Here is a 27965-nt window from a genome sequence, read left to right on the forward strand (position 1 = left end):
CCAATCTGGGCTGATGCCACTGGTTTGGATCGGCCATATCTCAATTTGGGCTGCTAATTTTTTGTACATTTTTGGGCTAAAAAATTCAATTTTTAAAGGGCCACCAAGCTGCATAATTCAATTTCTACACATTTTAAAAAACTCCACTGATATTAATTTTCATATATGTATTCAGTTAATCTGGATGATATATAGTATATCTAGTTTCTCAAATATATTTGTGAGTTCATGGAGTATAATACTATATTATTCCACCTGAACGGCATGAGTTGTCAGAATCTCGTTGTACACTTGAGACTTGAGAGTAATTCTACTAACTTTTCATTGGCATTCTTAATATCGATGTATATATGTAGTCTGATATATGTATATTTCAATGATGATACTTACAAAACATGGTATTATAAATTAATGTACCACATATTTTTACGTAATCACCCATAATGAAAACACATTGAATTCTTCAGCACATTAGGATGTAAAATTTTATCCCAACTTATTTTAAGTAGTATATATAATTGTTTTAAGTATTTGAGTAGTAAAAAATACTACATGTTTTGGTATTCCCTGAACTATCATGTAAACAAAAGCACATTTGTCGTTGTTGACAATACAAATGTGAACATTGATATGAAACATGAAATTCGGGAATGACATAAAATAAATTTGAGTTTGTATTCCCCTAAGCAGTAGAGTAAGGGTGTTATTTTGATAATCTGCAACCAACATTTAGTCCTTGATTGACAACACAATTTGAGTAAAAGGGAAGGGACAGTAGCTAGGTAGATTGGTTTAGACAGTGAAAAGAAGCAGTAGATATATGTTGGTGTTGTAGTAGAAAAAGCTGAACGCCTAGGAATGAGAAGCAGGTGCTGAATTAATTGCATGCAGGTGAGATTCTTGCATTCAACTTTTTAGAGGTAGCTAGGCATTCAGGCTTGAGGATTGTGAAGGTGTTGGTGAGGTGCAGGATATCTGACCGCAGCTGCCAGCATTCTCTGCTGCTCAATCTAAGTAACACAAATGAAATCCGAGTTTTATCATAAATTGCGTGGCATTGTCATAACTCATAATGATGGTAATAGTAGTATGTACCTGGAAGAATTCATGCAGCTTGTTTTTGAGGTAACAGTATTCATATTCCAACAGCTCCAAAGCCCTTAAGCATCTGTTCAATTAATTTATGTTTTGAGAGAGTGTTACGTTGTTGCATATTGGAGTAGTTAGTTAGAGAAATTCCACTCACCCGGGGCGATTGTTGTGGTGGGAAGCAGCGCGAAAGGCGATGCAGACGTTACGGAGGCCAATGCTGGAGCTGCTTCCCACCAACTGATTCAAGTGGATTCCCATCTTGTTGTAGTCACACAGCTCTCTATCCACCCTGCATTTCATTTCATTTATGAATTACGTATATATGATGGATTACTGAAGTACGTACAGCAAGGCTCTGAGGTTTCGGAGGAGCTTCTCGGAGTGGCGGAAATAGATGTTGACAACCTCAGAGACGAAGTTGGGGGAAGATTCATCTTGGAGCTGCTGCAACTGCAAGAACTGCTCGTCCAATACACCCTGGTGGAAGAGAATGGCGAGCAAACGATTCATGTCAGCACGCAGCTGCTCCACACTCACAGCTACACCCGTTTTGTCTTCTTCAACAACAAAATTCCACAGCTACAGTTTGAATGTGTGAATTAGTAGTACTCCTGTTTGGGAATTTAAAGACGCTGGAAATGTGACTAATATTTCTGTGCCTGCACACGCCCCACGCCAAGCCTTTTCCATATATTTTTACTATTCCACATTTTACTATTATTTTACTTAATTTATTATCCAGATACTGCTACAAATTATAATATATGCATAAAGTGTTAACAGCGGCATTACTTTAATTTTTTTTTAAAAACTATTCCCTGTGTCTCATAAAAGTTGAGTCACTTCATTCTATGTCTTTGTTTTGAAAAAATCATAATAAATAGTTAAAGTGAATAAATAATAAAGTAAATTTAAAAATAACGTAGAGAAAGACTCTTATTCAAGCTAATCTCGATTTAATAGAGTAAATAAGAGGGGTGTACTAAGTTAGTTGGGCAGAAAATGAAGTTTCAATTGATATTGATAGGTACAGTAGAATTCACGCCATGGCAGTGAGTGCCAAAAGTTACTGCGAAGAAGGAGGAGGTGGGAATCGAGGTAAATGTGGGGCATCTACCAGACCAACACCCTATCCTTTTTCACCACTTTTTTCTACAAAAGCTGTGAAATAGAAATACTTCACATTAATCACCAGCTCCATGTTTGCTGCTTCCCACTATACATACCTATACACAGCTTTTCCCTTCCCATTTTTGTTAGATTCTTCCATATATAGTTACTGCATTTTTATCATCACTTGTCCCATTGCTAGTTTGATTTTAAAAAATGTACTAAAAAGGTTCAAATGTTAGCTTTGTAAAACCCACTCAAATTAAAGGAACTCTAATTTGTGATAACTTACTTAACGGTTACGCTTTCATTTTCTTCATTACATTTACATTTGAACGACACAATAAATTAGAATTTCTGACATTTTCCTACTATTTACTCATTTACTGTTCTTAATTCTGGAGTATATATATTACTATCTCTGTCCCTAAAAATTTGATACATATTATCATTTCGGTCCGTCCCTGAAAATTTGATACACTTCACTTTTACCATTTTTGATAGTGGACCTCATATTTCACTAACTCATTCCTACTCACATTTTATTATAAATCTAATATTTTAAAAGTAGGACCCACATCCCACCAACTTTTTCAACTCACTTTCCATTACATTTCTTTAAAACCCGTGTCGGGTCAAAGTGTAGCAAATATTGGGGGACGGAGGTAGTAGAAAGCAGCTATTTAAGTTGATTATGTATCACCAATTATTTTAGAATAAGATATTTTGTTACAAGGTTTGTATTTTATAATCTGGTGATTATATTGTAAGAAAATATATTCAATTGATTATCATATGTAAACGAAGTCCATTTCCTAAATTGTAGACTATTAATGATGGATACATCATCAAATAAAATTTTAAAATTAAAAAAATCAAAAAATTATACTTTGATTTACTATCCATTTAAATTTTTGGACACTACATTCATCCACGAAATTCAAATATAGGATTAATCATCTTTTAGATATACAATGATAAATATTTCGGGCATATTTTATGTTTCAAAGTTTTTTCTACTCTTTCTTGCTCGAGGTAAAATAGGAAAATAAGGGCCTATTTTGACATTTTTCATTTTCCAAATATATGCGACAACAATTTTCATTAATCTAAAAGATGCAAAATGTTTTTTCCCCCTAGACTAACTTTGAAGCTCACTCTATTATTATTATTAGGTAAATTTACCATTGATTTCTCATTTGTTTGTTTCGTGGCATGTTAATTTATAAATTCCCATGCTTCTGAGTTCTGACCTTCCACTTTGGATTTTGGAACACTTGATATCAAAATTAAGTGACAACTTTCATACAAATTCACATAATAATCCCTAATTACTCAAAAGATCACATTCCCAACCTTAATGTTTTCAATTACGTTAAACTTATATGTGTATGACAGATCAACCGTAAATGCCTTTTTTGCATTTGAGTTTATTTATAGAGTTTGAGCTTCTAAGTTAGATTAAATATTGTATTAGTATTTCTAAAAAAGAAAACGCGCGCATGTGTCTTATATGTTTCACTTTTCACGGTTTTCGTTGTCTCATTAATATTAAATTGTAACAGCTAATTAACAAGTATGTGCAAAATTATTGTTTAACATATAGATTGAGAACTAAGCATTATTTAAAGAAACCTCGATCGACTCACAAGGCATGCTTCCACCCACACACAATAAGACAAACATTATATTTCTTTCTTTTCTTCTTCTAAAATATAGCAGTATGTCATATCAAATTTTATTGGAATAAAGGTACATTAAAGATTGAAATGACAATTCAAGGAAATTCAATTTCCTGACCTTACGTAAATTTGATTGTGCTCGGTTAGGGTTCTTGACACTACAAGAAAAACAATCCCCTATTATCTCCATGCATCATCAACTTGGAGAAACATATGATTTGACACAAACTTATCATCAAAATCAAGAAAATTTCCACCAGGAGAAAAAAAAACGAAAAGAAAATTAAACTGAAAATCAGTGTAGACTATACCTGACAACAGCCAGAAGAACTAGATCGGGCAACCTGATTTTGACACACTTGGCAACCTGAACAAGCAAGGGAAGAGGGATCAGGGCACAATGGTTTGAGAAATGGAAAGGGAAAGCTAGCTTCTAGAAGAGATCTTGGCATATGCAAATGCTGGTTCAAGAGCTTCTTGGCTAGTTCGAGATATGAAACGGGGACTAGCTCTGTATCCAGAACCTAAAGGTGCATTAGCTCTGCATGAATGAGGAACACTGTCTGTATGAAATGATAAAAACACATTTGGAATTGGAGGAAGTGCATACCCGAATGAGTTTTGTTTGATAGTCAGCAACTCAACGTCCAGCTGCATAAAATTCATAAGTAATATCCTATATTTGGCTGTCTCAAAGATGCAGAGTAATAAAGATACAGAACCTCACCTCAATGGTTGTTGCATTGGGAGGAATTTCCATATGCTACCTCAAGAGGTACAATACAACCAGCAGTCTCTGCATGCAACACAAGCTAGCATTGAGTAATCAAATTTAAAGCATGTGGAAGATTATTGATCTGAGTCTCACCTAGCCCCAGCACTCATGCCTTCAACTCCAAGTCTAATTTTTTAAGAACTGCTCCTCTCTGAAATTAACCAACATCAAATCCACACAGCTACAACAGAACATTTAATAGAATATATTAACAGACATCATAAACTATTATCTAATAAGCTTCTGAGGTTACATCCGCCGTTAGACTTTAAACTTAAATCTTTCGAAATGTATTATCAGGGTAATAATAGCTACCTTTACTCCAATTGATTCTGTAAAACAAATACATTAAATTCAGTGATAATTGACTGTGTCAATTCTGTAAACATTGAGTTTAAGCGTGTTATATACATCACCATAGACCATACTTCCTTCTGTGCATAGCCAAAAGTAGAAAATATGATAAATCATTGAGTGCACATTTATACCACTCTTTAGCAGAGTACATAGGAAAATAATTCCAAGAATAAGCTTATGGACAACCTCACGTGAATAAATTATACACTCTAATGAATACTACTACTAGTACTACATACATAAGTGTTACCTTAACAACAAGAAGGGAATATATCGCAACTGTAGTTCCAACTTTGGCCAAAGCTCCTACCAAAAATATTTAACCTTAATACTATTTTAAGAACCAATAGCACAATACTGTATGAAAATCTGGAGAAGCCACTTGGATTTGCAAGAGAAGCTACATATTTATACAATAAACAGCTAAAATCATACACAAAACAGTAGGACCACAAAATAGAAATTTTTTATTGCATCAAAATTACGTACGAATTGCATCTGAAATTACAACAATTGCATACAAATTGCATCAAAATTACAACAATACGTACAAATTGCATAAAAAATACAACAATTACATAAAATTGCATTTCAAATTTGCAGTGTACCTCAAATTTCTATATGTAATTATTCAAAATAAATCTTAAACGAGCACTTATACGGTACTTGGGGAAATTTTCCGACATGTATGGTGCTCGGAACTAATGTTAAAAGTATTGATATTTTATATTCAAAATAAATTTTAATATTTGATAAATAATTTGCAAATTTTTATACATACAAATTTATTGAGATATTTCTATTTCTAGTAAAAAAAAATATTAACATGTTTTAAAAATTTTTGTTGTTGTGAAATAATTATTACTTAAGTATTTTTTAACTTCCGAGCACTTACATGGTGCCGGATTTTCCAAGCACATATTTTTTGCCCTTTTTTTTACTTAAAAAAAAAATTTAAAATTTTTAAAGTTCAAAATAAATTTTAATGTTTACGGGAAATGATCCACAAATTTTTATATAGCAAATTTTTCGGGATATTTCTATGTACTAATAAGAAATATTGACATGTTTTAATTTATTATTTTGTTTTAAAAAATTAAAAATTATGGGATATTTTTTTATACTTCCGAGACCCTTTTCATATGCTTTGCATTTTCCAAGCACAAGTACGGGAGCGGAATTATTGCATAAAAATGTTTATATTCTATGTTTAAAATAAATTTTAATATTTATGGTAAAGATCCACGAATTTTCATGTATGCAAATTTTCCGAGATATTTTTTTGGATTAATAAAAAATATTGACATGTTTTAATTTATTATCGTTAATCATTAAAAATTAATTTTTTTTTTAATTTGAGCACAAGTACCGCCGGAATTGGGTGATAAAAAATGTTAATATTATATGTTTAGAATAAATTTTTCAATTCCGACCACCATAATTGTACTTGCTTTTTTTCCGAGCACAAGTAGAAGTGTTGGTATATTGCGAGCACACGTGAGGTGGTCGGGTTTTTTCCGAGAAAAAAAAAGGTGCCGCTAGTTTCATAGATGATTTAAAGGTGATTGGGTTTAAAGGGTCGGTACCACAACAATATTTTTTTTTAAAATAACTAATCGTTTTCAAGAAAATTTGAATCAAATAATTGGTTTATAATCCGTATCAACCGTTCGGACCGCCACGAGCTGTTTTGTTGCGCAGGCAAAGCAGCTTTTGCTTTGGGTATTTTTTAAAAAAAATTTAAATAATTTTTTTATCTTTTAATATTTTTTCCTTTTTTATACTTGTAGTTTTTTAAATAGTGTTGCCATTTTATTCTATATTAACTTCCGAAAACACAACTAAATGTGCTTGCTTTTGTCCAGCACAAGTAGAAGTGCTTGGTAAATTGCGAAAACACGAGAGGTGGTCGGATTTTCCGAGCACAAATAAAGGTGCTCCCGGGTTTTATAGATGATTTAATAGGGATGTGACGTCGATACCACGAACAATATTTTTTAAATATAACTAATCTTCTCACAAAAAATTTTAATCAAATAATTGGTTTATAACCGTATCAACCGTTTGGACCGGCCACTTAACTAATGGGTTTTTTTGGGGCTTTTTTGCACTTTGCTTTTGCTTGGCTATTTTTTTTAAAAAAATTTAAATACATTTTTCTATCTTTAAGATTTTTCATTCTCTTCTATACTTGTAGTTTTTGAATTAGTGTTGCCATTTTATTCTATATTACAAATTTCCCAAAACACAACTAAATGTGTTTGCTTTGTGCCGGGGCACAAGTGAAGTGGTCGGAATATTCCGAAAAACAGCAAAATGTCCCGGGTTTCCGAGCACAAGTAAGAGCTAATCGTTGGGTTTTTTGGGAAAAAGCAAAATGCTCGGGGTTTTTTGAGCAAAGGAAAAATGTCGGTAGTTTCCGAGCACAAGTAAAGCTAATCGTTTTTGCCGGGGATTGGGGAAAATGTCGAGTTTTGGGGGGCGGAAAAATGCTCGGAGTTTCCGAGCACAAAAAAGCTAAAGTTGGTTTTCCGAGCACAAGCAAATATGCTCGGGGTTTTGCGGGAAAAGTTAAAAATGCCCCGGGATTTTCCAGCAAGGGGAAAAGTGCCCCGAAGGGTTTTCCCAGCACAAGTAAGGTGCTTGTCAAGTTTGGCCCGGAAAAAAAAGGTTTTTTTTAAGGGACTGATTTCTAAAAATTTTATATTCCCTCCATCCAAAAATAAAGGGGACGCTGGGTTGAAAGAGATATCCTTTCAAAAGAGGGTGAGTAGAGAAAAAATTTTACTATATTCATATTAATGTGAGAAAAAGGGGGACATTTTTTTAAAAAAAACTAAAAAAAAAAATTTTAACATCTATTACAAGATTTTGGGAAAGTAGACTATACTACCCCGGGGGATCCCCCCTATTGTGGCCAAAATGAAAAAATTAAAACACAATCAAATTTTTTATTAATAAAAAATAAATTTCTTTTTTATATTAGAATAATGGGTATGAGTCTTGCACAGCACCATGTTGTGGTTCCAACCACAGCAGGGGATCCAACCCCATACTACCTTCTTATTATCGAGTATCCTCGGCTAGTAAAATGACTCGAACAACAGTATATTTGAAATTTAAATTTGATGTACTTTGATATAAGGGTTGGTCCAAGTTGAAAAAACGTAAACTCTTTCCAAATTCACCTTAAAATGTTTGACAAAAATATATTGGCAAATTAATAGAATAAACAATATTTATATCAATGATTTGGAAATTGGAATACACAAGTTTATGTACTATGTACTCCCTCTGTTTCTATAGTAATAGAGTCATTTTAGCATTTATTTTTATGCGTTCCATAGTAATAGAGTCATTTTTTTTAGTAAAAGTTAATACACTTTCCACACCTACTTTACTCTCTCTTACTTTTTTTCTCTTCATCTCTCTACCTTTTTCATTTTCTCCTTTGTTGTCCCTTTACTTAACTCAGAGTATAACAAAATATTTTTCTCATATTAATTTTGTTAATTGTACAACTTCGTCTAATAATTTATCAAGAAATACAGTACTTTTGGAAGTTTCGGAACAATGTGAGTAGAATCATAACACAAAGATAATTTACACTGAAATATAAATTGAAGAAAAGTTATACTACGTGTAAATTTTTTCCAAACTTAAAAGATGGAATTATATGCATGCTTGGATGACGTAAGCAGATATCACTATTTTGGACCAAAGCAAGAAACTAAACGACAATTGGAAGATTAACTATGGATTAATGATATAAAATAATGATTACGAAAAGAGTGTTGTAATATTTCTAAGGAACATTTAACAAGAAGTGGCATGAGATGATGATGACAAATGAACCGCAATTATTAAATACTAATTACAATTATAAAACATAAAATTCATAATCACAATCATCATGCTTTCGCTTGTGCTATCTCTCTCCATTTCTTAATCGTTCAAACATAGCAACACACTCAATTTCAGCTTTTAGCTGTGAAATTCTAAATGTTGGATTTATTCTTGTCAACTTTACCTTGTAAATCGCTTCACCTTAATTAACTAATCATTAATAAATCAAAAAATAAGCCGTGTGATATTCGAAAGAGTACGAAAAGCTTTGCTTCAAATTAGTGGAATCGACTCGTTGCTCGATGATGGTCCGTACATAACATTCCCATCTTGTTTATAAGAAAATGTTTAAAATTTAATTCATTGTTGATTAACAAGTGGCAACCCTCGTAGTAACACATGCTAGCTACATTTGATTATAGGGGCACCAAATTATCATTGTTTATGTTGTACTTATTATTAATCTATTCTGAACTTTTTTGAATAAAAAGTACTATGACTTTGAAAATTCTACTTGTAGGGTATTAATTACAAGGGTTTAGTAATCTCGATGGTCTACTAGTGTTGTTTCAAGAGATAAGCCCTAAGTATAAATTAGTATTTTTTTTAGTATAATTTTATGTATATTAATTAATTAGTAAGTACTATATGTATATTTCCTATTGCAGTGCCTCTGAATCAAAGAAACTTTCAAAATTGAAGTGTAACCTATACTATTTGTGGTCATCCAATGTCTCAAGAAAGATTGAATCAACTTTATTTCATATCCATTGAACAATATTTGCTAGAAAAGATTGATTTAAAATATATACTACTCCTACTTGTTAACAAGTTTGCTTCTACATATGCCTGAACATGTATCTTTAATTAATTATACTATTAAAGATTTTAATTATTTAATTCGGCTTTTAATTTTATTTTTGCCCCAATCACAATCCAAGTGAAAAGGTTAATTTTTTAAAAATTAAAATCAAATCGAATTATCCTCATTAAAACTCGACCGTGAAAAACATAAATCCACACTGACAAAACTAAATTTTTCATAAATATACAAAAAAATATCTAAACAATTACAGTGGTCATGTGATTTAAATATCATATCATCCGTTAAAATAAAATATTAATTACTAATATAAGAATTAAATTGTTTTTTTTTTCTATTTTTATGTAAATCCGAACCAAAAAATCAAAATTTCCAATAATTTAAAATGGAAAGGAAATAAAAAAAAATAAAATTTAAGTTTAAATTTGATTCAAATCAAATATTAGAATTTCGAATATTTTGCTCACTGACTTCACCTAAATAAAAAAAATGATGAAGATAATAAATTCATGAAAATGCAAATTTTTTAATCATACTGGACCGACTTGGTCTGCGAGCCCAATTCGCTGTTTTTAAGCAAAGGAATTTGGAACTTTTTAAATATCCGATCAGATCCATGTAATTGAGCTTGATCATGCCATTTTGATCTTTATTAGTACTACTTCTTTTTAATTACATTTTTGTAAGGTGTTTAATATTGTTATAACACCACTAGTCTTTTGTCAATGCAAGAAAATTCTGACGTAAAAACTATCGATCTTTAACGTATATATATAAATAGAAAAAAAAACAAAGAAAAATTCGATGTAAAAAGTTATCAAATGTGAAATGTTTGCTGTTCTTTAAATACATTAATGTTGGTAACGTTAATAATGCTTAAAACCATGAACCAACCAAACCAAAGTTAATAACGCAAACGAAAAGTTTTAAAGAGTCTCTACCAAACTCACCACAAAAGAATTAAATGAAGAGAGAGAAATACTAGTATATGATAAAGAAAACAGACTCGTGTGGATTAATTTCCAATTAATAAGACCAAGTTATTTTTTTATTTTCCATCCAAATAGGTTGGGTAATTTACTATCAACAAACATGTGAATTAATTTCATAGACGAAATCAAATTATTTTCAGCCAAATATGTTGGATTAATAACTTAGCAGAAATTTCGAAATATAGATAATATAGGATACTGAAATTCGAATGCTCATACAATTTTGGGAAATTCGGTTTAAGATTTTACATTATTTGAGAAATTATAGTCTCCTTATTAAGGTCAGGTTGATATACAATTTGGGGGTATATATGTTTAAAAAATTAGTTATTGATATTAGATGTATTCTTTTACACGAAAAAGTGGAAATATGCATGCATCAAATGAGTAGTTTTTAATCTTCAACGCATTAACTTCTACTTGAGAATATAATGATTGATTTTATTCTTCATGATCAATACAAAGGGGGAGAATACCGTAAGATAATAAAATATTCTCCGAGTTAAAATCAAATTAATAATTACATTTATTATTGCTGATTCTTAATTATCATATTAACACTACTGAATTTATTTACAAAATATTTGACCCTTTTATTTGTACAATCAAATTCAGAAAGTAAGGCCCTGTCTCTCCATGTACATACACAACTAATTTAAAGGCTTTGATCTAGCAAAGGCCATCTTTTGCTTTTGTGCTGGTGTAGACAATTTGATATTTGTGGCCAATCCAAGTGCTTCAAGAACCCTAATTGCATACCAAGTCATATCAATTTGCCACCACTCTAACCCATGTCTAGCTGAATGCTCAAAGGCATGGTGGTTGTTATGCCACCCCTCTCCAAATGCAAGCACTGCCACCCACCTTAAACAAACACCATTTCCTAGATTAAAATCCGATACACGTGCAATGAAATTGAATTAAAAAAGTGAGATATAAGTCTCAACGCAATATAGTACCAGTTATTTCGTGATAGGTCACCAGTATTCCATACTTGTTTGCCCCAAAGATGGCACGCGGAATTCACCAGCCAAGTGATATGGTAAACCCACACAGTCCTCACACCCTATCTCATTTTTGGCATTTAGTAGATTAGATTTCACAATTTTTAGCTCATCCTAAATCAAATAGGTGCTAAGTAATGAAATACTTACTACTCCCCAAACAATGTAGGGAAATCCACCCATTGCATAGAGTAAAGCTCCAAGTGCCAATTGATGAAGTATATAGGTCTTCTCAAGGAACTTATAGAAGGGTTGTTTCTCTAAATCTTTTACATTGTTTCTCTCCCTATACTGAAATTTACATGTTCTCCATTATTCAAAAGAAAAAACAAATGCAATAGTAGACAAATCTTGGAAAAATTTGAATTTGGGGTGATTTTAGAAAGTTATATGATCATTTTTCTTTTTTATTCTATAAGGAAAACACGGTAATGTGTTTTATTTAAAAGAAAAGAATTAAACACGCCAATAGCATTGACGTGTTTGTCTTTAAATACGTCAATAATTGGCGTATTTCTCATTCATGGAATATTTAGGGAACCTTTTTTCTAAAGTCACCCCAAATGCAGACAATTCTCACCCTTTGATCAGTGTCAAAGAGCCAACTCATGTGACTAAACCAAAATCCCTCAATTGGGCTGTGTGGATCTTTTTCTGAGTCAACAAACTGATGGTGGTATCTATGTGTGCTCACCCACTCAATTGCATTCCCCTGTTAAACAAAATACATATTCTTAAACTAAGAATTATACAATAATAGAGAGAGGAGAGAGACCTGAAGGGCTAGAGTGCCACAGTAAGCAAAGAAATACTCAAGCCATTTGGGAAGCTTGAAGCTCTTATGAGAAAGATTTCTATGGAAAGAGAGAGTGATGCCAAGAAGGCCAGTGATGACATACAATCCCACAGCAACACCAAATGCACCCCAGTTGAATGTAAAAGGGCCTAAAGCACACAACAAATGAATAGCCCCAAGCCCACAAGCAATCCCAATATCCACAGAATTCCACTTTCTGCCCCAAAACACATTACTCTTCTTCTTCTTCACCTCCACATCTGGAACTGGAAGAGTCATCTTTTTTGGGTTTGGATATGGGGTGCAAGCTAGGCTTATATAAAATTGTGGGATTTTGAAAAGATTGAATTTTTAAGAGAGAGGGGGGATAATTAACTTGTTTGAGTCATGTACTCAACTTAAGATTTAGTTCAAGTGCATGTACAGATGTACTGATTTTAATTTCAAGTTAGGTTGGTTATATGCGAGTGCCCAATTTTAAGGAAGGGGTGAATTAATTTTGAAGACGAAATGACTTTTATTTGTATCGATGTAGGTGTAGCTGGATTTAACTTTCAATGTGAAAATTGGTGATAGGCTTATTAGAGCAATTCTTATACGCAAACAGAATTCGGTTTTTGTTCTTTAAATTTCAGTATTCTATTTCAGTGTTAGTTGTTGGGGGAATTACAATATCCTATCCTAATCCAAGTTGATGCAATTTGGGAAATATTCAAAAACAACTTTCTTAATACTATTTGCATATTATTCAATTTATATTGATGCTAAACTGGAAAATCTGTACAATCATAGTTAGAACGGCATTTAAACTTTGCTCCAAAATTTAATGCAAAAGTCAGTTTATATTCACAATTAATTTAAACTATGCTCCAAAATTTATTTTATAACCCTCCATTATTGAAGATATTTTAAAGAGACCGGCATCATTTGTACTTCATCCTTCCACTGTAAGAAGGCAGTTCCTTTTGAGTACGGAATTTAAAAAAATAATATTTATTGAATTAAATGAAAAGAATAAAATATGAGAGAGGAAAAAATAATATAAATAAAGAGAAAATAAATTAAGAAAGAATAAATAAAGTAAGAGACATGAAATAAAATAACAGAGATAAAAGTGTTGTTTTTTGTCTTAAAAGAAAATCAATCATTTAGAGTGAACTACAAAAATAGTCCCTGGACTATGCATTTATCTTGCCAAGCACTTTAAAAATATCCCCAGACAACCCTGGACTAAGCGTTTATCTCGAAAATGGTCATTTTTCACTGTTTCGTGACGAAAATACCTTTTTAGGCGGTTTTGGAGGGTTAGAGCAATTTGATCTTTTTACATTTTAAATCTGATATTATTTCAGTTATGTACTAAATCTGATATTATTTCAAAATTATCATCCTTCTTACCTTTTGGCATCCTTCACTTTGTTTCTTTATTTCAATATTAGATTTAATTTTATAAAATTAAATTTTAAATTTCGATTTTTAAATATCAATAAAAAAAAATTAATTATTAGAATTACTATTAAATAACAAATTAATAGTTTTAATCAATATTTGATAGTGTCTAATATTTAATCAATAAGGTACGACGACACCTTAGATTTAATCAATATTTAATAGTTTTAATCATAAATAGATCATATAACACGATTTATTCCGAAATAAATATGCATCTAATGTGTAGGAGAATTTGACTAAAAATATTATGAAGTTGACTAAATCATGTTATATGATCTATTTATGATTAAAACTATTAAATATTGATTAGAACTAAGGCGTCGTCGTACCTTATTGATTAAATATTAGACACTATCAAATATGGATTAAAACTATTAATTTGTAATTTAATAGTAATTTTAATAATTAAAAAAAATTATTGATATTTAAAAATCAAAATTTAAAATTTTATAAAATTAAATCTAATATTGAAATAAAGAAACAAAGTGAAGGATGCCAAAAGGGAAGAAGAATGATAATTTTGAAATAATATCAGATTTAAAATGTAAAAAGATCAAATTGTCTAAACCCCCCAAAAGGGTATTTTCGTCACGAAACAGTGAAAAAGGACCATTTTCAAGATAAACGCTTAGTCCAGGGTTGTCTGTGGATATTTTTAAAGTCCAGGGTTCATTGGCGAGATAAACACATAGTCCAGGGACTATGTTTGTAGTTCACTCAATCATTTATAATGGAATAATCCAAAATGAAAAGTTGACGAGAGACAAAGATAATATAACATTTTCAGATGACACTACAACCCAAAACAGACAACGAAAATTTACCATCGAATTAGTTTACCAAACAATGCCACTTTTGATATCAGGACATTTATATAGCCATCCATATACAATCACCGTCAACCGCCTAAATACAAAATTTCCTATCTTATTATGTCTCCTACTTCATTTTTTTTCACTTTAAAAATAAGTATAAAAATAAAGTGATTTGGCTATGAGGGAAGGGATACAATATTAAACAATTTAGTAGTTTAAAATTATTCACATGTTATGTTAATTATTTACTAGTTTGTGGTATTGTGTTATGAGCAGTCCAAAGTAGCCAAAGTAACTACAGTATGTAATTCAACAAAACAAGAGCAGGATATTTATTTCGCTCGCAAATCACAAATTAACAATACAACAACACTCAAATTTAAATGCTAATCATGCTTTATTTAACATAATAAAACCCAAAGTCACACAACAGAATATATCATGATGAAGCTGAAGCAATCGGCATACTACGCAGCACAAGCGTTTCCACTGTGAGACCCGGCCCGAACCCGAACATCACCCCCCAATCGAGCCCCTCGGCGGTGGTGCTCCTCCCCTCCTCCGCCGAGAACTTCCTCATTGCATCCAATACAAGCAGCACGGAAGGACTAGACACATTCCCGTACTCACTCAACACGTGGCGCGAACACCTCATTTTATTGGGCCCTAATCCTAAGCCCATCTCCATCCGACTAAGTATCGCAGGCCCGCCAGGATGTGCAATCCAAAACACCTCATTCCAATCCGATATCCCATACGGCCCAAATGCCTCCTTCAAAATCTCCCCAATACCACCCGAGACGAGCTCAGGGATATCCCTCATCAGATCCACCAGCAGCCCGGCCTCCCGCATGCGCCCCATGATCCTCCCCTCGCTTCCGGGGACACTCCTCTGACCCCCGGAAACCACCTGGAAGAGCGCCCGCTCGCCGGCCCCGACCACCGGATCGGAGCCGACCATCACGGCCGCAGCGGCGTCCCCAAAAAGCGCCTGCCCCACGAGGTCCCCGAGATGGGCCTCGTGGGGGCCGCGGAAGAGCATGGCCGTGATCTCGCAGCACACGATCAGAACCCGAGCGCCGGCGTTGTTCTCGGCCATGTCCTTGGCGAGGCGGAGGGCGGAGGCGCCGCCGTAGCAGCCGTGCTGGCACAGCATGGTGCGGATGACGGAGGGGCGGAGGCCGAGGAGGTTGGAGAGGACGTAGTCGGCGCCGGGCATGTCGACGGAGACGGTGCTCGTGCAGAAGATGAGGTGGGTGATGTTGGACTTGGGCTGGGCCCATTCCGCTATGGCTTTTTCAGCAGCTCGTTGGCCCAGCTTCGGCACCTCCGCCGCCACCATGTCCTGCCGTGCATCAAGCGACGGCTCAGCGTAGGTGGCGATGTTCGGGTTTTGTTTCAGGTGGTCTTCCGTTAGGTGCATGTACCGTTTCTTGATCGTCGTACTCTCGCCTTAATTTGAATTAAAATAGAAATACAAATCAAACGAAAGTTTGAAACAAAGATGATTTAATATATACTACTCCAAGTAATGGAGACGTTTCTTTTCAGCATGGAGATTAAGAAAAATTGTGTTAGGTGAGTTAATAAAGGAAGAAAAATGAAAAAGTTGGAGAGACGAAGAGAGAATAAAGTAAGAGAGAGTAAAGTAAAGGGGGAAAAAGGTGGAAAAATGTCTTGACTTTTAATAAAAGGAAAATGACTCTATTACTATGCAGAAGAGAGTACAAGAGAATGGGAAATAGTAAGAAATCTTACATATACGCTTGAATTTGTTTTTGAGGTCGACCTTATGCTCACTGTTTGTGACGCGGAAGTAGTAATCAGGAAACGTGCTCTGCTCGATGTAATTAGGCGGCGTGGCTGTGCCGATCGCCAACACGGTGGCTGGACCGGAAGCCCGTTGAGTAAGGCGGATCTCCTCCATATTCGCCATTCTTTTGTCGCCGGAAAAGTGTTGCTAGCTCCACTTGCGTTGGACTTGAAGAGTTCCACAAATGTTGTGCTTAATTTAAAAATTGGTGTAATATAGGGGTTATATATATGGATTAGATCACTAGAAAATATTTTGGGTTAGACTACATCTACTCAAGTTTATTTTTTATGTAAATGTAGGGAGTGCTATTAAGTACTACTAGTAATTTTATTTTAATTATTTATATTTCATTTTTTATGTCTTTTTAATCATACTTAGTAGTACTTCTTTCATTTTGATGCGAAAGATTAATAGAATAAAGCATGACAGAGCAAAAATTAGAAGAGATAAAGAGATAATAAAATAAAAAAATAAAATAAAATAAAAAAGAAAATAAAGTAAGAAAAAAATACTTTGTATTACTTTATCAAAAGAAGGAAATCAATCACTTGTGGTGAAACAAGTTGGCATAAACTAATAAGATAATCTTAAATTCTAGTAATCCGTATTACTCGATCGCATAAAATCTAATATTCCATCCGTCCCAAAGTAATTTAGGCGTTTCTTTTTTGCACGTGTTTTAGGAAATGATACTATTAAATAGTATAGTTAAAATGAAAAGAAAGTAAAGTAAGAGAGGATACAATAAGAAGAGTCTTGTCTACTTTATTTTCTTTCTTACTTTACTCTTTTCCACTTTAACTATTTTCCTAAAGCACGATAAAAAAAGAAATGGATCAACTAGTATTAAATACTAGTACTCCTTGACAATGACGGACCCAGGTGGGGTCGGCCGACCCCACCGCCGGTCCGTGAATAGTGAACACCTCCGAGAACCTCCCAAAATCAGCCGTCGACCCACCGTTGCATCAGCTCCGACCCCACGTTTTGGCTGATTCGTCACCATGGAAGATAAATGAGGAAGTGAATTTGAAGAAAACAGATTAGGGGAGAGGTGAAATAGAGAAAAGCTTCAAGAGAAAACTGAAAATGAAAAAAATTGCAGAAGTTTGGAAAAGACAACAATGGAGAAGAAAGCGGCGCATCGCTGTAATTAGGGACTTTTTTATTAAATGACATTATTTTATTTATTTCTTTTAATTATAAACTTAAATACTCCATTTCTTTTAATTATAATCCGTAGTACTAGGGTTAGGGTTTGTTTCTTTTAAAAATAAACTTAAATACTCCATTCTTTTAATTATACTCAGTAGTACTTTTAACATGTGTTTGTTTAATTTAATTAATGTTTAATTAATAGTTAAAGTAAATTCAAAATCTGTAAAATATTAAAAATAATTGTCATTTAGTATAAATCATAAATTTGATTTGATCTGATTTGACTTTTATTTTTATTTGTAGTTAAATAACAGTAATATTTGTAAAATTACAAATAAAATTAAATTATTGTATGGTGATTTTTTTTTTTATATTTTCAAAAATATGGATACTGGAATTAATAAATTATCATGCTTAACAAAAATAATGCAATATTTTATTGTATTAATATATAATAATTATCTAAATATTATACTAGTATATTATTAATTATTTTTCGACCCCACGAGTTCGATTTTCTAGATCCGTCATTGCTCCTTGATATCATATATCAGATTGATCATGAGTAAATTTAATACTCCTTCCGTTCCACTCATGATGTCCACATTATTGAGTGACACAAGATTTTAGGAAGAGTTATTAGGTAAAGTAAGTAAAGAAAAAAAATAGTTGAATGTTTTAATGAAAAGAGATAAGAAAAAGATTTATTTTCAAATAAAGAAAATGAACATTTTAGGTGAGACATGGACGTCTCAAGTGCGACGTAAGGAACACCCAATACCCAATGCATATGTTGGTGTGAGTGGGGCGATACAAACACGTGTTTTCATCATGAAACATATATAGATTTGATAGAGATACGGTACATAACTTGTCGTTTCAAAATTGAAAATAAGGAACACGAAAAAACAATTATTTGGACTTTGGAGAATAGCATACCTAAGGTAAGGCAAGTTCTACTAGGAGGAGTATATAAGGATTGAGACTTATTAAACTAATGCATACTATTGGTAAAGCTGCTCAATCAGGATTCACGTGAAAACATGTTAATTTAAATTCATTACTACCACCCTACCACTATTATTCCAACTAAAAAGGTTGTGATTGATTTGTCCATTTAGAAGCAAATTATTGGATACTAATAATAAACACAAGTTACTCAAACTCTGAGAATGGACAAATTTTAATATACTAAATACTCCTTCCATGTGTAGAGGCATTTCTTTACGACACAACATTTAAGAAATCGTGCTAAAAGTGGGTTAAATGGAAGGAGAATAATAAGAGAAAGTAAAATAAAAGAAAAAAAAATATGTTAGTTTTTTATTAAAAAAAAAAATAATTCAACTACAATGAAACAGAGAAAGTACTATTAATATAGTATTTAATTAGTTGAGCAAGATATTTGTTTGGCATCAATATGTTGGATGGAAAGATTCATTATTGGTAGCTTGACGTTAAAGAGTCACATACACATTTTTCTCCCCAGCCAACTAGAATGACCCCAAAATTTGCATTTAGGAATCTTTCACGAGTCATAAGAGCACTCCCAATGGTGCCGGCTAAAAGTCAGCGTTTTTTCGCCGTCTATCGCCGAGTTATCGCCGACCAATGGGAGAGGTCGGTGATAATTCGGCGATTTTTCCTCTCGTTTTATCGCCAACCGGCGAAAAATCGTCGGATTATCGCCGAATTATCGCCGACCACTGTGGGCGATAATTCGGCGATAAATATATTTTTTGTTTTTTTTTTATTTCCCCCCTGTAAATACACACCTTCTCTTCATTCTCTCTCCATCCTCATCCATTTTCTCTCTTCATTCTCTCCTCATCCTCATACATTTTCTCTCTTCATTAATTTCACTCAATAAAACCGAAGCTAAGCAAAATTGGAGTGCATTTTGTGTTTTATTGAAACTAACTCTCAGTTCAAAATTTATATAGCCGAAGTAGAAGATGGAGAAGGAGACGCGGTGCGAATTGAGTGAGTAAAAAGTGACATATTACGAATCCCCACGCATCTGGGGCGCGTGTGGCATACGATTACTTAATTTCGCAAATGAGGATAAGTCATGTAGTGAGGTCGGTTAGTTCTGATTTTTTACATTCAAATTCAGTCAAACTTCTCATTACGATAGTTCTAAGTATTATATTAACAATTTAAAATATAAATGAAATTAACAATAATAATAATATAATCATCTTCATAAATAAATGTGATACATTATGGTGTTGTTATATTATCTTGACAATATTATAACAAGGTACAATACGTCACAAATAAAGATTGAATTAGGGGTGCAAATTTAGTTCTAGGATTTCAGGTATATCCGATCTCGACCGATACCCAGTAGATTTTGGGTATCCGAAACCCGAAATAACGGGTTCGGGTAGTTGATGTAAGAATTTTTCGGGTTTTGGGTATCCGAAATCCGTATTCGGGTACTTGATTTATACCCGATTAATATCCGTTTATATATATGATAAATATTTTTATCTAGGACCTTACATTGTTTATGTTCTTTTTTATTATTTTATTATCTCTTCAATATACAATTATGGGGTCATCTTCTAATACTTTTAGCACCATAATCCAAAATTAAGACCAAATCTACACCCTTAAATTTTAAAATGTGTGGATGAGATTAAATCTTACGAATTTCTATAAATAGTAAACTAAATATCAATAAAAGGTGTAAGATCGTCATTCTGTTATCATATCATAATTTTCGTATTTTTTGATTTATATCAACATAGTGTATAACAAATATCAACACAATGACATGAATATTTCAACACAAGTACATGAAAATATCAACACATATTTATTGAGATTTTTACATGGTTTTATTGAGATTTTATATGCATTATATTGAAATTTTTTGATGTATTTGTTGAAAAAATCTTCTTATCAACATTTACGAAAACTGAAATAAAAAATATCAAATTTTTGTTGGGACTACCGCAGCGGAAGACACGGAAAACAAACAAATCCTTAACGGAACTATTTAGGTGATTATGCATTCGATTCCAATTTCATGCAATAAACATAGATCTGTAGATATAACACATCAAAAAACACATAATCATGCATATTTGATGTAGATTCGATTGTTACCTCTTGATCCATCATAGGATCGAAGTTGCTAGTTGCACCACCCGGAGATCCTTGGTTTATCAACCACAAATCTTCCAATCTATTCTCTTATCTTTGATGATTCATCTGTGTGGGCGGATCTTGAATAATCAACAATAGCTTGGTGAGATCTAGGAAGAACACCACACAAAACAATATATCTCGATTCAATTTTATGGATTAGAATGAGTAAGACAAGGCTAAACCAAAACCCTAGATCTCCTTGTTCTATGGCTCAAAAATCGAGACAAAAAGGGAGAGATAGAGGCCGAGTAATCGGCGGCTAGGGTTAGGGTTTGAGGTGTGAATTGTGTCAATAGTGTGCTAGGGTTTCCACATCTCACCACTATTTATAAAAGACTTATTGGGCTAGAATGGGGATCCATGGAATGATTTAGGTGTTGGGCTCACCCATTAGATAATTAACTAATTAAATCAAATGACCCATGATGTAATATATTATCAATGGAATATTATTTTGTTCCACTAAAGAATAATATTGCACTCCCACCTAAATCACCAAATTACAAATAACGTGAGTCCATTTTATTTTATAATATTTTCCGCGTTTAAGATTATCTTGATCCGTCAATTTAATTCTTTTGTCGGCTATGTGACTAGAATTAAATTAATTCTCCAAAAAGTTTTCTAGTTTGAAACATTATTTATTATTCGTGGAATAAATTCCAACTGCGCAGATTTCTGAATAATAAATTCTTTTTTCAAACACCTCATTGGGGATCACCCTTTTAGGGATTTATACCACACTGGGCCCGCGAATTCTATGAAATAATATTTCAATACCTTCATGTTATTCAATTACTACCACCCAAGATATCATGTTTGAGTTACGTACAAACTCTCTCATATTGATAAGTCAAAGTGGCGTTTGATTAAATAAACAATATTGATATTAATATCATAGACTAGAAAATACTAAACTTTCTGAAATATATTCTTACAGTAGATAGCAATAAATAATACATTTCGTATTAGATCCTTTTAATGCTTTACCACACCGGTGTTACCAATCTCTTCTTAGGTAAAAGTGAATTATCACAAACACCGCAATCATACCAATAGGTAGCCAAAGCCTATTAGGTTGTGAATACGTTTTTCTTCTTACTAGATCTGGCCAAGTCCCCTATTGTAAAACTCATGAGGAGATTCATCGAATTTCCCTACTTGACCTTCTTAGTAAAAAGCCTTAGACTTGTTTATCATATTTCAATAATAAACCATTATATTATATTATTTATTCTCATAATTAGGTAAACAAGTGAACGTGGCGTTTCTCGTATACATGCACAAGCTGACTGTACAAAGGCATGTACGCTCGAAGCATCTTTTAGTATACAAACCCCAATAATTTATCATCTGAACGTCGTCGGAACATATGCAATTGAGATCTCGTTAAAATCCTTATAAAATTGCCTTTAATTTGATATATTTTTTGCAAAAATTTATCATCTGAACGTCGTCGGAACATATGCCAAAAATTTCTTTATTTTAGAATTAAATAGTGTCTGATGACTATTATAGTACGGAGTATATGTATAGTCGTAGAATCATAATAATGAGAAACACTAAATTGAAGTTTAAACTTTTAACAATAGTCAATAAGTATATTTAACAACTCTTATTTTCATTGTAATATGCTTTATACAAACAGAATAAATTTGAAATATTATAATTTCGAGATTATTGGTACCCGATTAATCGGGTTCAGGCAACCGCATCAATAGTCAATAAGTATATTTAACAACTCTTATTTTCATTGTAATATGCATTATACAAACAGAATAAATTTGAAATATTATAATTTCGAGATTATTGGTACCCGATTAATCGGGTTCAGGCAACCGCATCAGGTATTAGGGTACCCAAATTCACATACGGGTCAGATATTGGGTAGCATATTTTAGAAATTTCGGATTTGGATATCGATTTTTCGGATTTGGGTACCCACGGGTACCTGAATTTGCAGCCCTAGATTGAATCATGACAAAAACTTATTTGTTCAGTTGATAAGATAACGGTAATATACATATGAACACTAAAATAAAACATTCATTCAATCAGCCCGGGTCCTCTGTTGTGCCATAATCACAGCACAGCATGCTGTGGTAACAAACGAAGCCGTTTTTGTCGTTTTTTTCAAAAATTTATTTTCTTTCCTTCAACTGTTGGAGCAAATTCCAATATTCATAATAACTATAACAAACATGTTGATATATGTTAATGTAACTAATTAATTCAAACTTCGAGGAATCATTAATAACTATTACTCCACCTACTACCAGAATATATTAATCACAAATAATAGAAATATGGAAAAAAAAAAAAAAAAAAAAAAAAAAAAGGGAGAGCAAACAGGTAAAAACACTTCACTGAAGTCTTATTTATCATTCACTCTTTTCTTTAAAAAAATCACAAACTTGTTTGTTTTATTTAAATAATAAAATTAAGATAAAATAAAATAAATTTCTAAATAAAAATTTTCTAAAAAGAATAAAATAGGAATATCTCTATATTAATTAAAAAAAATTAAACATTTTTGCAAATTAAAAATTTTGCATATACATCTGTATCAATATTAATCAAAAAAAATAGAAATATGAAGAAAAAAAAAGGAAGAACAAAAAGCTAAGAATACTTCACTCAAGTCTTATTTATCATTCACTCTTTCTAAAAAAAAATCACAAACTTGTTTGTTTTATTTAAATAATAAAAAAGATAAAATAAATTAAATTTCTAAATAAAAAATTTCTAAAAAGAATAAAATAGGAATATCTATATATTAATTAAAAAATTTGAAATATTTTTGCAAATTAAAAATTTTGCATATTAATCCATATCAACATCTCCCAGTCAAATTAAAGATCATGTGAGAATCAACATTTAAGAATTAAATATTTAAAAATAAAATATACAAATATTTATTCCATCATTTTCTTTTGAAGTAATAGTTATTCCATCATGTTTACAATTTATAAGCCTTCTTTAGTAGTATAATCTAATAGTAGGTAGAGTAATAAGTTATTAATGATACCTCGAAGTTTGAATTAATTAGTATATTATTTTACATTAACACGTACCAACATACTAGTATTTGTTATAGGGAATAGATTAATTAATAAATCTATTATGCACGTTGGAATTTGCTCCAACAGATGAAGGAAAGAAAAGAAATTTTTTAAAAAACAACAAAAACGGCGTCCACATGGACCCGGGTCCTCTGCTGTGCCATAATCACAGCACAGCATGTTGTGGTAACAAACGAAGCCGTTTTTGTTGTTTTTTTCAAAAATTTATTTTCTTTCCTTCAATTGTTGGAGCAAATTCCAATATTCATAATAGATTTATTAACTAAACTCTTCCCTGTAACAAATATGTTGGTATATGTTAATGTAACTAATAAATTCAAACTTCGAGGAATCATTAATAACTATTACTTCACCTATTATCAGAATATATTAATCACAAATAATAGAATTATGAAAAAAAGGAAGAGCAAAAAGCTAAGAAAACTTCACTCAAGTCTTATTTATCATTCACTCTTTTCTTAAAAAAAATCACAAACTTGTTTGTTTTATTTAAATAATAAAATAAAGATAAAATAAATTAAATTTCTAAATAAAAATTTTCTAAAAAGAATAAAATAGGAATATCTCTATATTAATTAAAAAAATTTAAATATTTTTGCAAATTAAAAATTTTGCATATTCATCCGTATCAACATCTCCAAGTCAAATTAAAGATCATGCGAGAATCAATATTTAAGAATTAAATATTTAAAAATAAAATATACAAATATTTATTCCATCATTTTCTTTTGAAGGAATAGTTATTCCATCATGTTTACAATTTATAAGCCTTCTCTAGTAGTATAATCTAATAGCAGGTGGAGTAATAGTTATTAATGATTCCTCGAAGTTTGAATTAATTAGTGACATTAACATATACCAACATATTTGTTATAGGGAAGAGTTTAATTAATAAATCTATTATGCATGTTGGAATTGGCTCCAACAGTTGAAGGAAAGAAATTTTTTTGAAAAAAACAACAAAAACGGCGTCGTTTGTTGCAACAGCATGCCGTGCTGTGATTATGACACAACAGAGGATACGGGTCCATTTAGGAGCAGGATCCTCTGCCTGCTGTTTCTCTCAATTCAATATAATAATATTTGTTTATTTAATTAAATTAATTTAATTTATTTGATTATTTTAATTATTTGGGTGGAACAGAGGCCCTGCTATGCCTGCGGATCCTGCTCCAAAGTTTGCTGTGCACAAATGCACGGCAGGGCATGCTGTTTCTCTCAATTCAATATAATAATATTTGTTTCTTTAATTTTCCTCATTTTCTTGCTGTGTTAAAGGTTCAGATCTGTATGTACTTCAATATAATCGGTTCAATGTCGATTTCTATTCTTTATTTAAATTCTTGGTTTTGTTTCGATTCTATTATATTGAGAATAAACCCTCAATTCGATTCATTGCTACTGCTGCATACATTATAGAGGCTGTGGAAAATTGGATTTTTTTTTTCTTTGTATATTTTAGAAATAATGATCTTTATCCTTTAATCTTGTATGTGAATTTAATATTGAAGAGCAATTCAAATGTAGTTGCATAAACTTGATTTTCTTCAGGAAAAAACCAAGGGAAAAAGGAGACAACATGGATGATTTTTTCTCTGAAAGAATTGCAATTGGCTACAAACAATTTTAACTATGATAACAAGCTCGGAGAAGGTGGATTCAATAAACCAATATCTAAATATGAATTAGAGTTTTGCCCCAAATTCATACCAACTTAAGTCAAAACCTACCAGCAATAGAAGGTCCCAGAACAACAACACACGCCCCTGTCAGTGTAGCAAGACGAACGATCAGCATATCAAAAAAAGAAGTCTTTCAGAAATCTACTTCAAAGTGACCCAAGAAGCTGTATTTTAGTTTTATTTCCCATGTAAATGGGATATTTGTTCCTTTCCATCCCTATTTCATTCTCATAGCAACAGAATATCATCTTTTCGGATAAAGAAATTGATAAATTTAGCCTTCTTCAAGAATAAATTTCTCAACCAACAAATTATAGACTAGCTAACTTCTGGTTGTCATTTCATGCCTGGGTATTTTTGCTCCTTGAGAACAATGCCCCTCAAAAACTGAAGATGCTAAAGATCATTAAAACTTGGAGAATGTAATTTGTGAAACAGACAGCTCAGCCTACCTTCTCAACTCCCTGATTACAAGCATACACCAACGCATCTGCAAGCGTAAGTCTGCCTTCTGCATCTGTATTGTTTACCTAACATCAAATAACATATGATATCAAGAAAAGGAACAAATATCATTCCATACAAATATATATAATCACACAACACTGACAAATTACAGTCAGACACTACAAACCAACCTGGAGTAAGAGCATTAGCTGGAGCATTTACAAGTTGCTTCCCTAAGATGATGCCGGAACAGACATCTCCAGTATATTTGAGTTTCTTTTCAATCTCAGGCCCAGTAACAAGACCAATGATATCCACCGAATTTGACTCCGACTTGAAACAAGTGAAGTTTTCCTGATGCTATAGCTGAAGCACTGGTGAGCTTAAATTCTGCCAGGATCCCTTCAGGGGAAGCAAGAGTAATGGCAACATTAGTCGAGCTAGCAAACTTGGCGGCCGCAGCAGTGGCCTCTCGCCAAGGCTGCGATACGTTGATGTTGCTGATCCATTCCAAGTAAAATTCAAAGTATACAACAACACTTGATATTCAAACAATAAAGAAGCATAAATAGACTTTTAATTTAAAACACACCAACAAATAAGGATCAAATACATTCAGATTAACTTAGGATATCAAGCTTCTCATAGGCCAAAGCTTTTGCATAGAAGTGAACTTGTAATATGAGAAAACAGAATTGGAAGAGGGAATCAAAGCACAAGTTTTAATATAAAGTAGATATTCGTTTAGAGTACAAAAGCAGATATTAGTGAAACCACCCTATTCCTTTCCACAAAGACTACACCCCATAACCAAACAATAAGCCATGACATGCTTGTTGACTGATAGGGGAAGCATGAAGAGCCATGACATCTAATATCTTCCTCTGCCCCTGAAACTACCGCCACCGCGACTACCACCCCTAAATCCACCACCTCTACCACCTCTGGGAGCACCCCTTCCACGGAAGCCTACTCCACCACCTCTTCCACCTCTTCCACCACCTCTTCCTCCCCCACGTCCACCTCTAGCAGATTGCCCTTGTCCCCTGAAATAGAATAATTCAACACAAATCTCAATCTACCAAACACATTGCTAACATTATGAAATCAGAATAATTCTACTTGCAACAATTTTCAGATATTAAGACAATAGATATCTGTGATGCAAACAAATGAACAAGACTCTGACTGTGTCAGTGGGCAAAACCAAAACACTACTCCATTATATGCATTGGTTAAAAATAGCAAGGCATAGTAAAATAGGGGGGAAACAACATACTTAGGCTGGGGAAGAAATCTGGCGAGTGGCAAAAGCTTAGCTGGATCAATGAAGAATTTATCTCCGGCAGAATACGACGTTGCAACAATGCCCTCCATCATCTTAATCGAAAATAACTACAGCAACAAAGCAGCTCATCAGTATACCAATTTAATTTAACATCCAAAGAAAGTAATCATACTCACAGACTCATTGATGGGACCGAAGATTTCATCTACTTTGCCAATCTGCGTCTTGTTCTCAAGGTAAATTGGAGCATTGAAGTAGGGTATTTTCTCCTGAGACAGCTTCGTCACCGCATCGCCCTCACAAGCATTAACAAATGTTGAAACCTCTGCGCATCAAAATCACAATAAAAATCGGACTGTAATCAAGCATTCATTTTAACACAAGTGAGAGACGGACCAATGACTTCAGAAGGAGGGCCTTCGTCGCGAGGACCAAAACGGCCGCCGCCGCCGCCCCGAAAGCCACGTCCGCCGCCGTCTCGGCCACCCCTAAACCCTCCGCCACCGCGTCCCCTTGGAGGCCTCATGTTGTTGCCGTCGCAAGTTTCTGAGCTTCTGTTGCGAATATGAACGAGGGAGGGAGTAGGGT

General features: G+C 32.8%; 4 protein-coding genes and 1 long non-coding RNA gene across 8 annotated transcripts; all 5 read right to left on the reverse strand.

Moving 5' to 3' along the window:
• Positions 1-643: 643 nt before the first annotated feature.
• Positions 644-2293, reverse strand: LOC125209918 (pseudo histidine-containing phosphotransfer protein 6-like). The gene is made up of 5 exons (XM_048109494.1): positions 2285-2293; positions 1439-1671; positions 1247-1381; positions 1096-1168; positions 644-1010 (listed from the first exon to the last, which is right to left on the reverse strand). Exons 1-5 carry the CDS (start codon positions 2291-2293, stop codon positions 933-935), a joined length of 528 nt encoding a protein of 175 aa, XP_047965451.1. The 3' UTR covers positions 644-932.
• Positions 2294-4052: 1759 nt separating this feature from the next.
• LOC125215503 lies at positions 4053-5351 on the reverse strand. 4 transcript variants are annotated; one of them, XR_007175276.1, is made up of 6 exons: positions 5267-5351; positions 4753-4810; positions 4612-4680; positions 4495-4535; positions 4196-4251; positions 4053-4084 (listed from the first exon to the last, which is right to left on the reverse strand). It is a non-coding gene; the product is annotated as an uncharacterized LOC125215503 (long non-coding RNA). The 4 variants fall into 4 exon arrangements; XR_007175277.1 differs by lacking the exon at positions 5267-5351 and adding an exon at positions 4975-5257; XR_007175275.1 differs by lacking the exon at positions 5267-5351 and having other exon boundaries at positions 4753-5254.
• Positions 5352-11223: 5872 nt separating this feature from the next.
• LOC125211395 (palmitoyl-monogalactosyldiacylglycerol delta-7 desaturase, chloroplastic-like) lies at positions 11224-12858 on the reverse strand. Its single transcript, XM_048111163.1, has 5 exons — positions 12457-12858; positions 12262-12393; positions 11832-11972; positions 11637-11743; positions 11224-11541 (listed from the first exon to the last, which is right to left on the reverse strand). The coding sequence occupies exons 1-5, from the start codon at positions 12754-12756 to the stop codon at positions 11328-11330; spliced, it is 894 nt and encodes a 297-aa protein (XP_047967120.1). The 5' UTR covers positions 12757-12858; the 3' UTR covers positions 11224-11327.
• Positions 12859-15049: 2191 nt separating this feature from the next.
• LOC125211394 (chalcone synthase-like) lies at positions 15050-16727 on the reverse strand. The gene is made up of 2 exons (XM_048111162.1): positions 16503-16727; positions 15050-16196 (listed from the first exon to the last, which is right to left on the reverse strand). The coding sequence occupies exons 1-2, from the start codon at positions 16678-16680 to the stop codon at positions 15184-15186; spliced, it is 1191 nt and encodes a 396-aa protein (XP_047967119.1). The 5' UTR covers positions 16681-16727; the 3' UTR covers positions 15050-15183.
• Positions 16728-26784: 10057 nt separating this feature from the next.
• On the reverse strand, positions 26785-27959 carry LOC125208912 (putative H/ACA ribonucleoprotein complex subunit 1-like protein 1). Its single transcript, XM_048108438.1, has 4 exons — positions 27774-27959; positions 27554-27702; positions 27369-27484; positions 26785-27135 (listed from the first exon to the last, which is right to left on the reverse strand). Exons 1-4 carry the CDS (start codon positions 27901-27903, stop codon positions 26961-26963), a joined length of 570 nt encoding a protein of 189 aa, XP_047964395.1. The 5' UTR covers positions 27904-27959; the 3' UTR covers positions 26785-26960.
• Positions 27960-27965: the final 6 nt, after the last annotated feature.

This window comes from Salvia hispanica, chromosome 3 (assembly GCF_023119035.1).
Source record: "Salvia hispanica cultivar TCC Black 2014 chromosome 3, UniMelb_Shisp_WGS_1.0, whole genome shotgun sequence".
NCBI lineage: Eukaryota > Viridiplantae > Streptophyta > Magnoliopsida > Lamiales > Lamiaceae > Salvia > Salvia hispanica.

Coding starts and splice junctions, on each gene's coding strand:
- LOC125209918 (XM_048109494.1), bottom strand. Junction 1,382..1,438: donor CGAAACCTCAGAGCCTTGCT/GTACGTACTTCA, acceptor AATGAAATGCAG/GGTGGATAGAGAGCTGTGTG. Junction 1,011..1,095: donor AGCTGCATGAATTCTTCCAG/GTACATACTACT, acceptor TGTGTTACTTAG/ATTGAGCAGCAGAGAATGCT.
- LOC125211395 (XM_048111163.1), bottom strand. CDS start 12,756: ATGACTCTTCCAGTTCCAGATGTGGAGGTGAAGAAGAAGAAGAGTAAT. Junction 11,973..12,261: donor TCTTTGACACTGATCAAAGG/GTGAGAATTGTC, acceptor TGTAAATTTCAG/TATAGGGAGAGAAACAATGT. Junction 11,744..11,831: donor CCTACATTGTTTGGGGAGTA/GTAAGTATTTCA, acceptor AAAATGAGATAG/GGTGTGAGGACTGTGTGGGT.
- LOC125208912 (XM_048108438.1), bottom strand. CDS start 27,903: ATGAGGCCTCCAAGGGGACGCGGTGGCGGAGGGTTTAGGGGTGGCCGA. Junction 27,703..27,773: donor CCCTCCTTCTGAAGTCATTG/GTCCGTCTCTCA, acceptor TTTGATGCGCAG/AGGTTTCAACATTTGTTAAT. Junction 27,485..27,553: donor TCGGTCCCATCAATGAGTCT/GTGAGTATGATT, acceptor TTGTTGCTGTAG/TTATTTTCGATTAAGATGAT.
- LOC125211394 (XM_048111162.1), bottom strand. CDS start 16,680: ATGGCGAATATGGAGGAGATCCGCCTTACTCAACGGGCTTCCGGTCCA. Junction 16,197..16,502: donor AAACAAATTCAAGCGTATAT/GTAAGATTTCTT, acceptor ATTCAAATTAAG/GCGAGAGTACGACGATCAAG.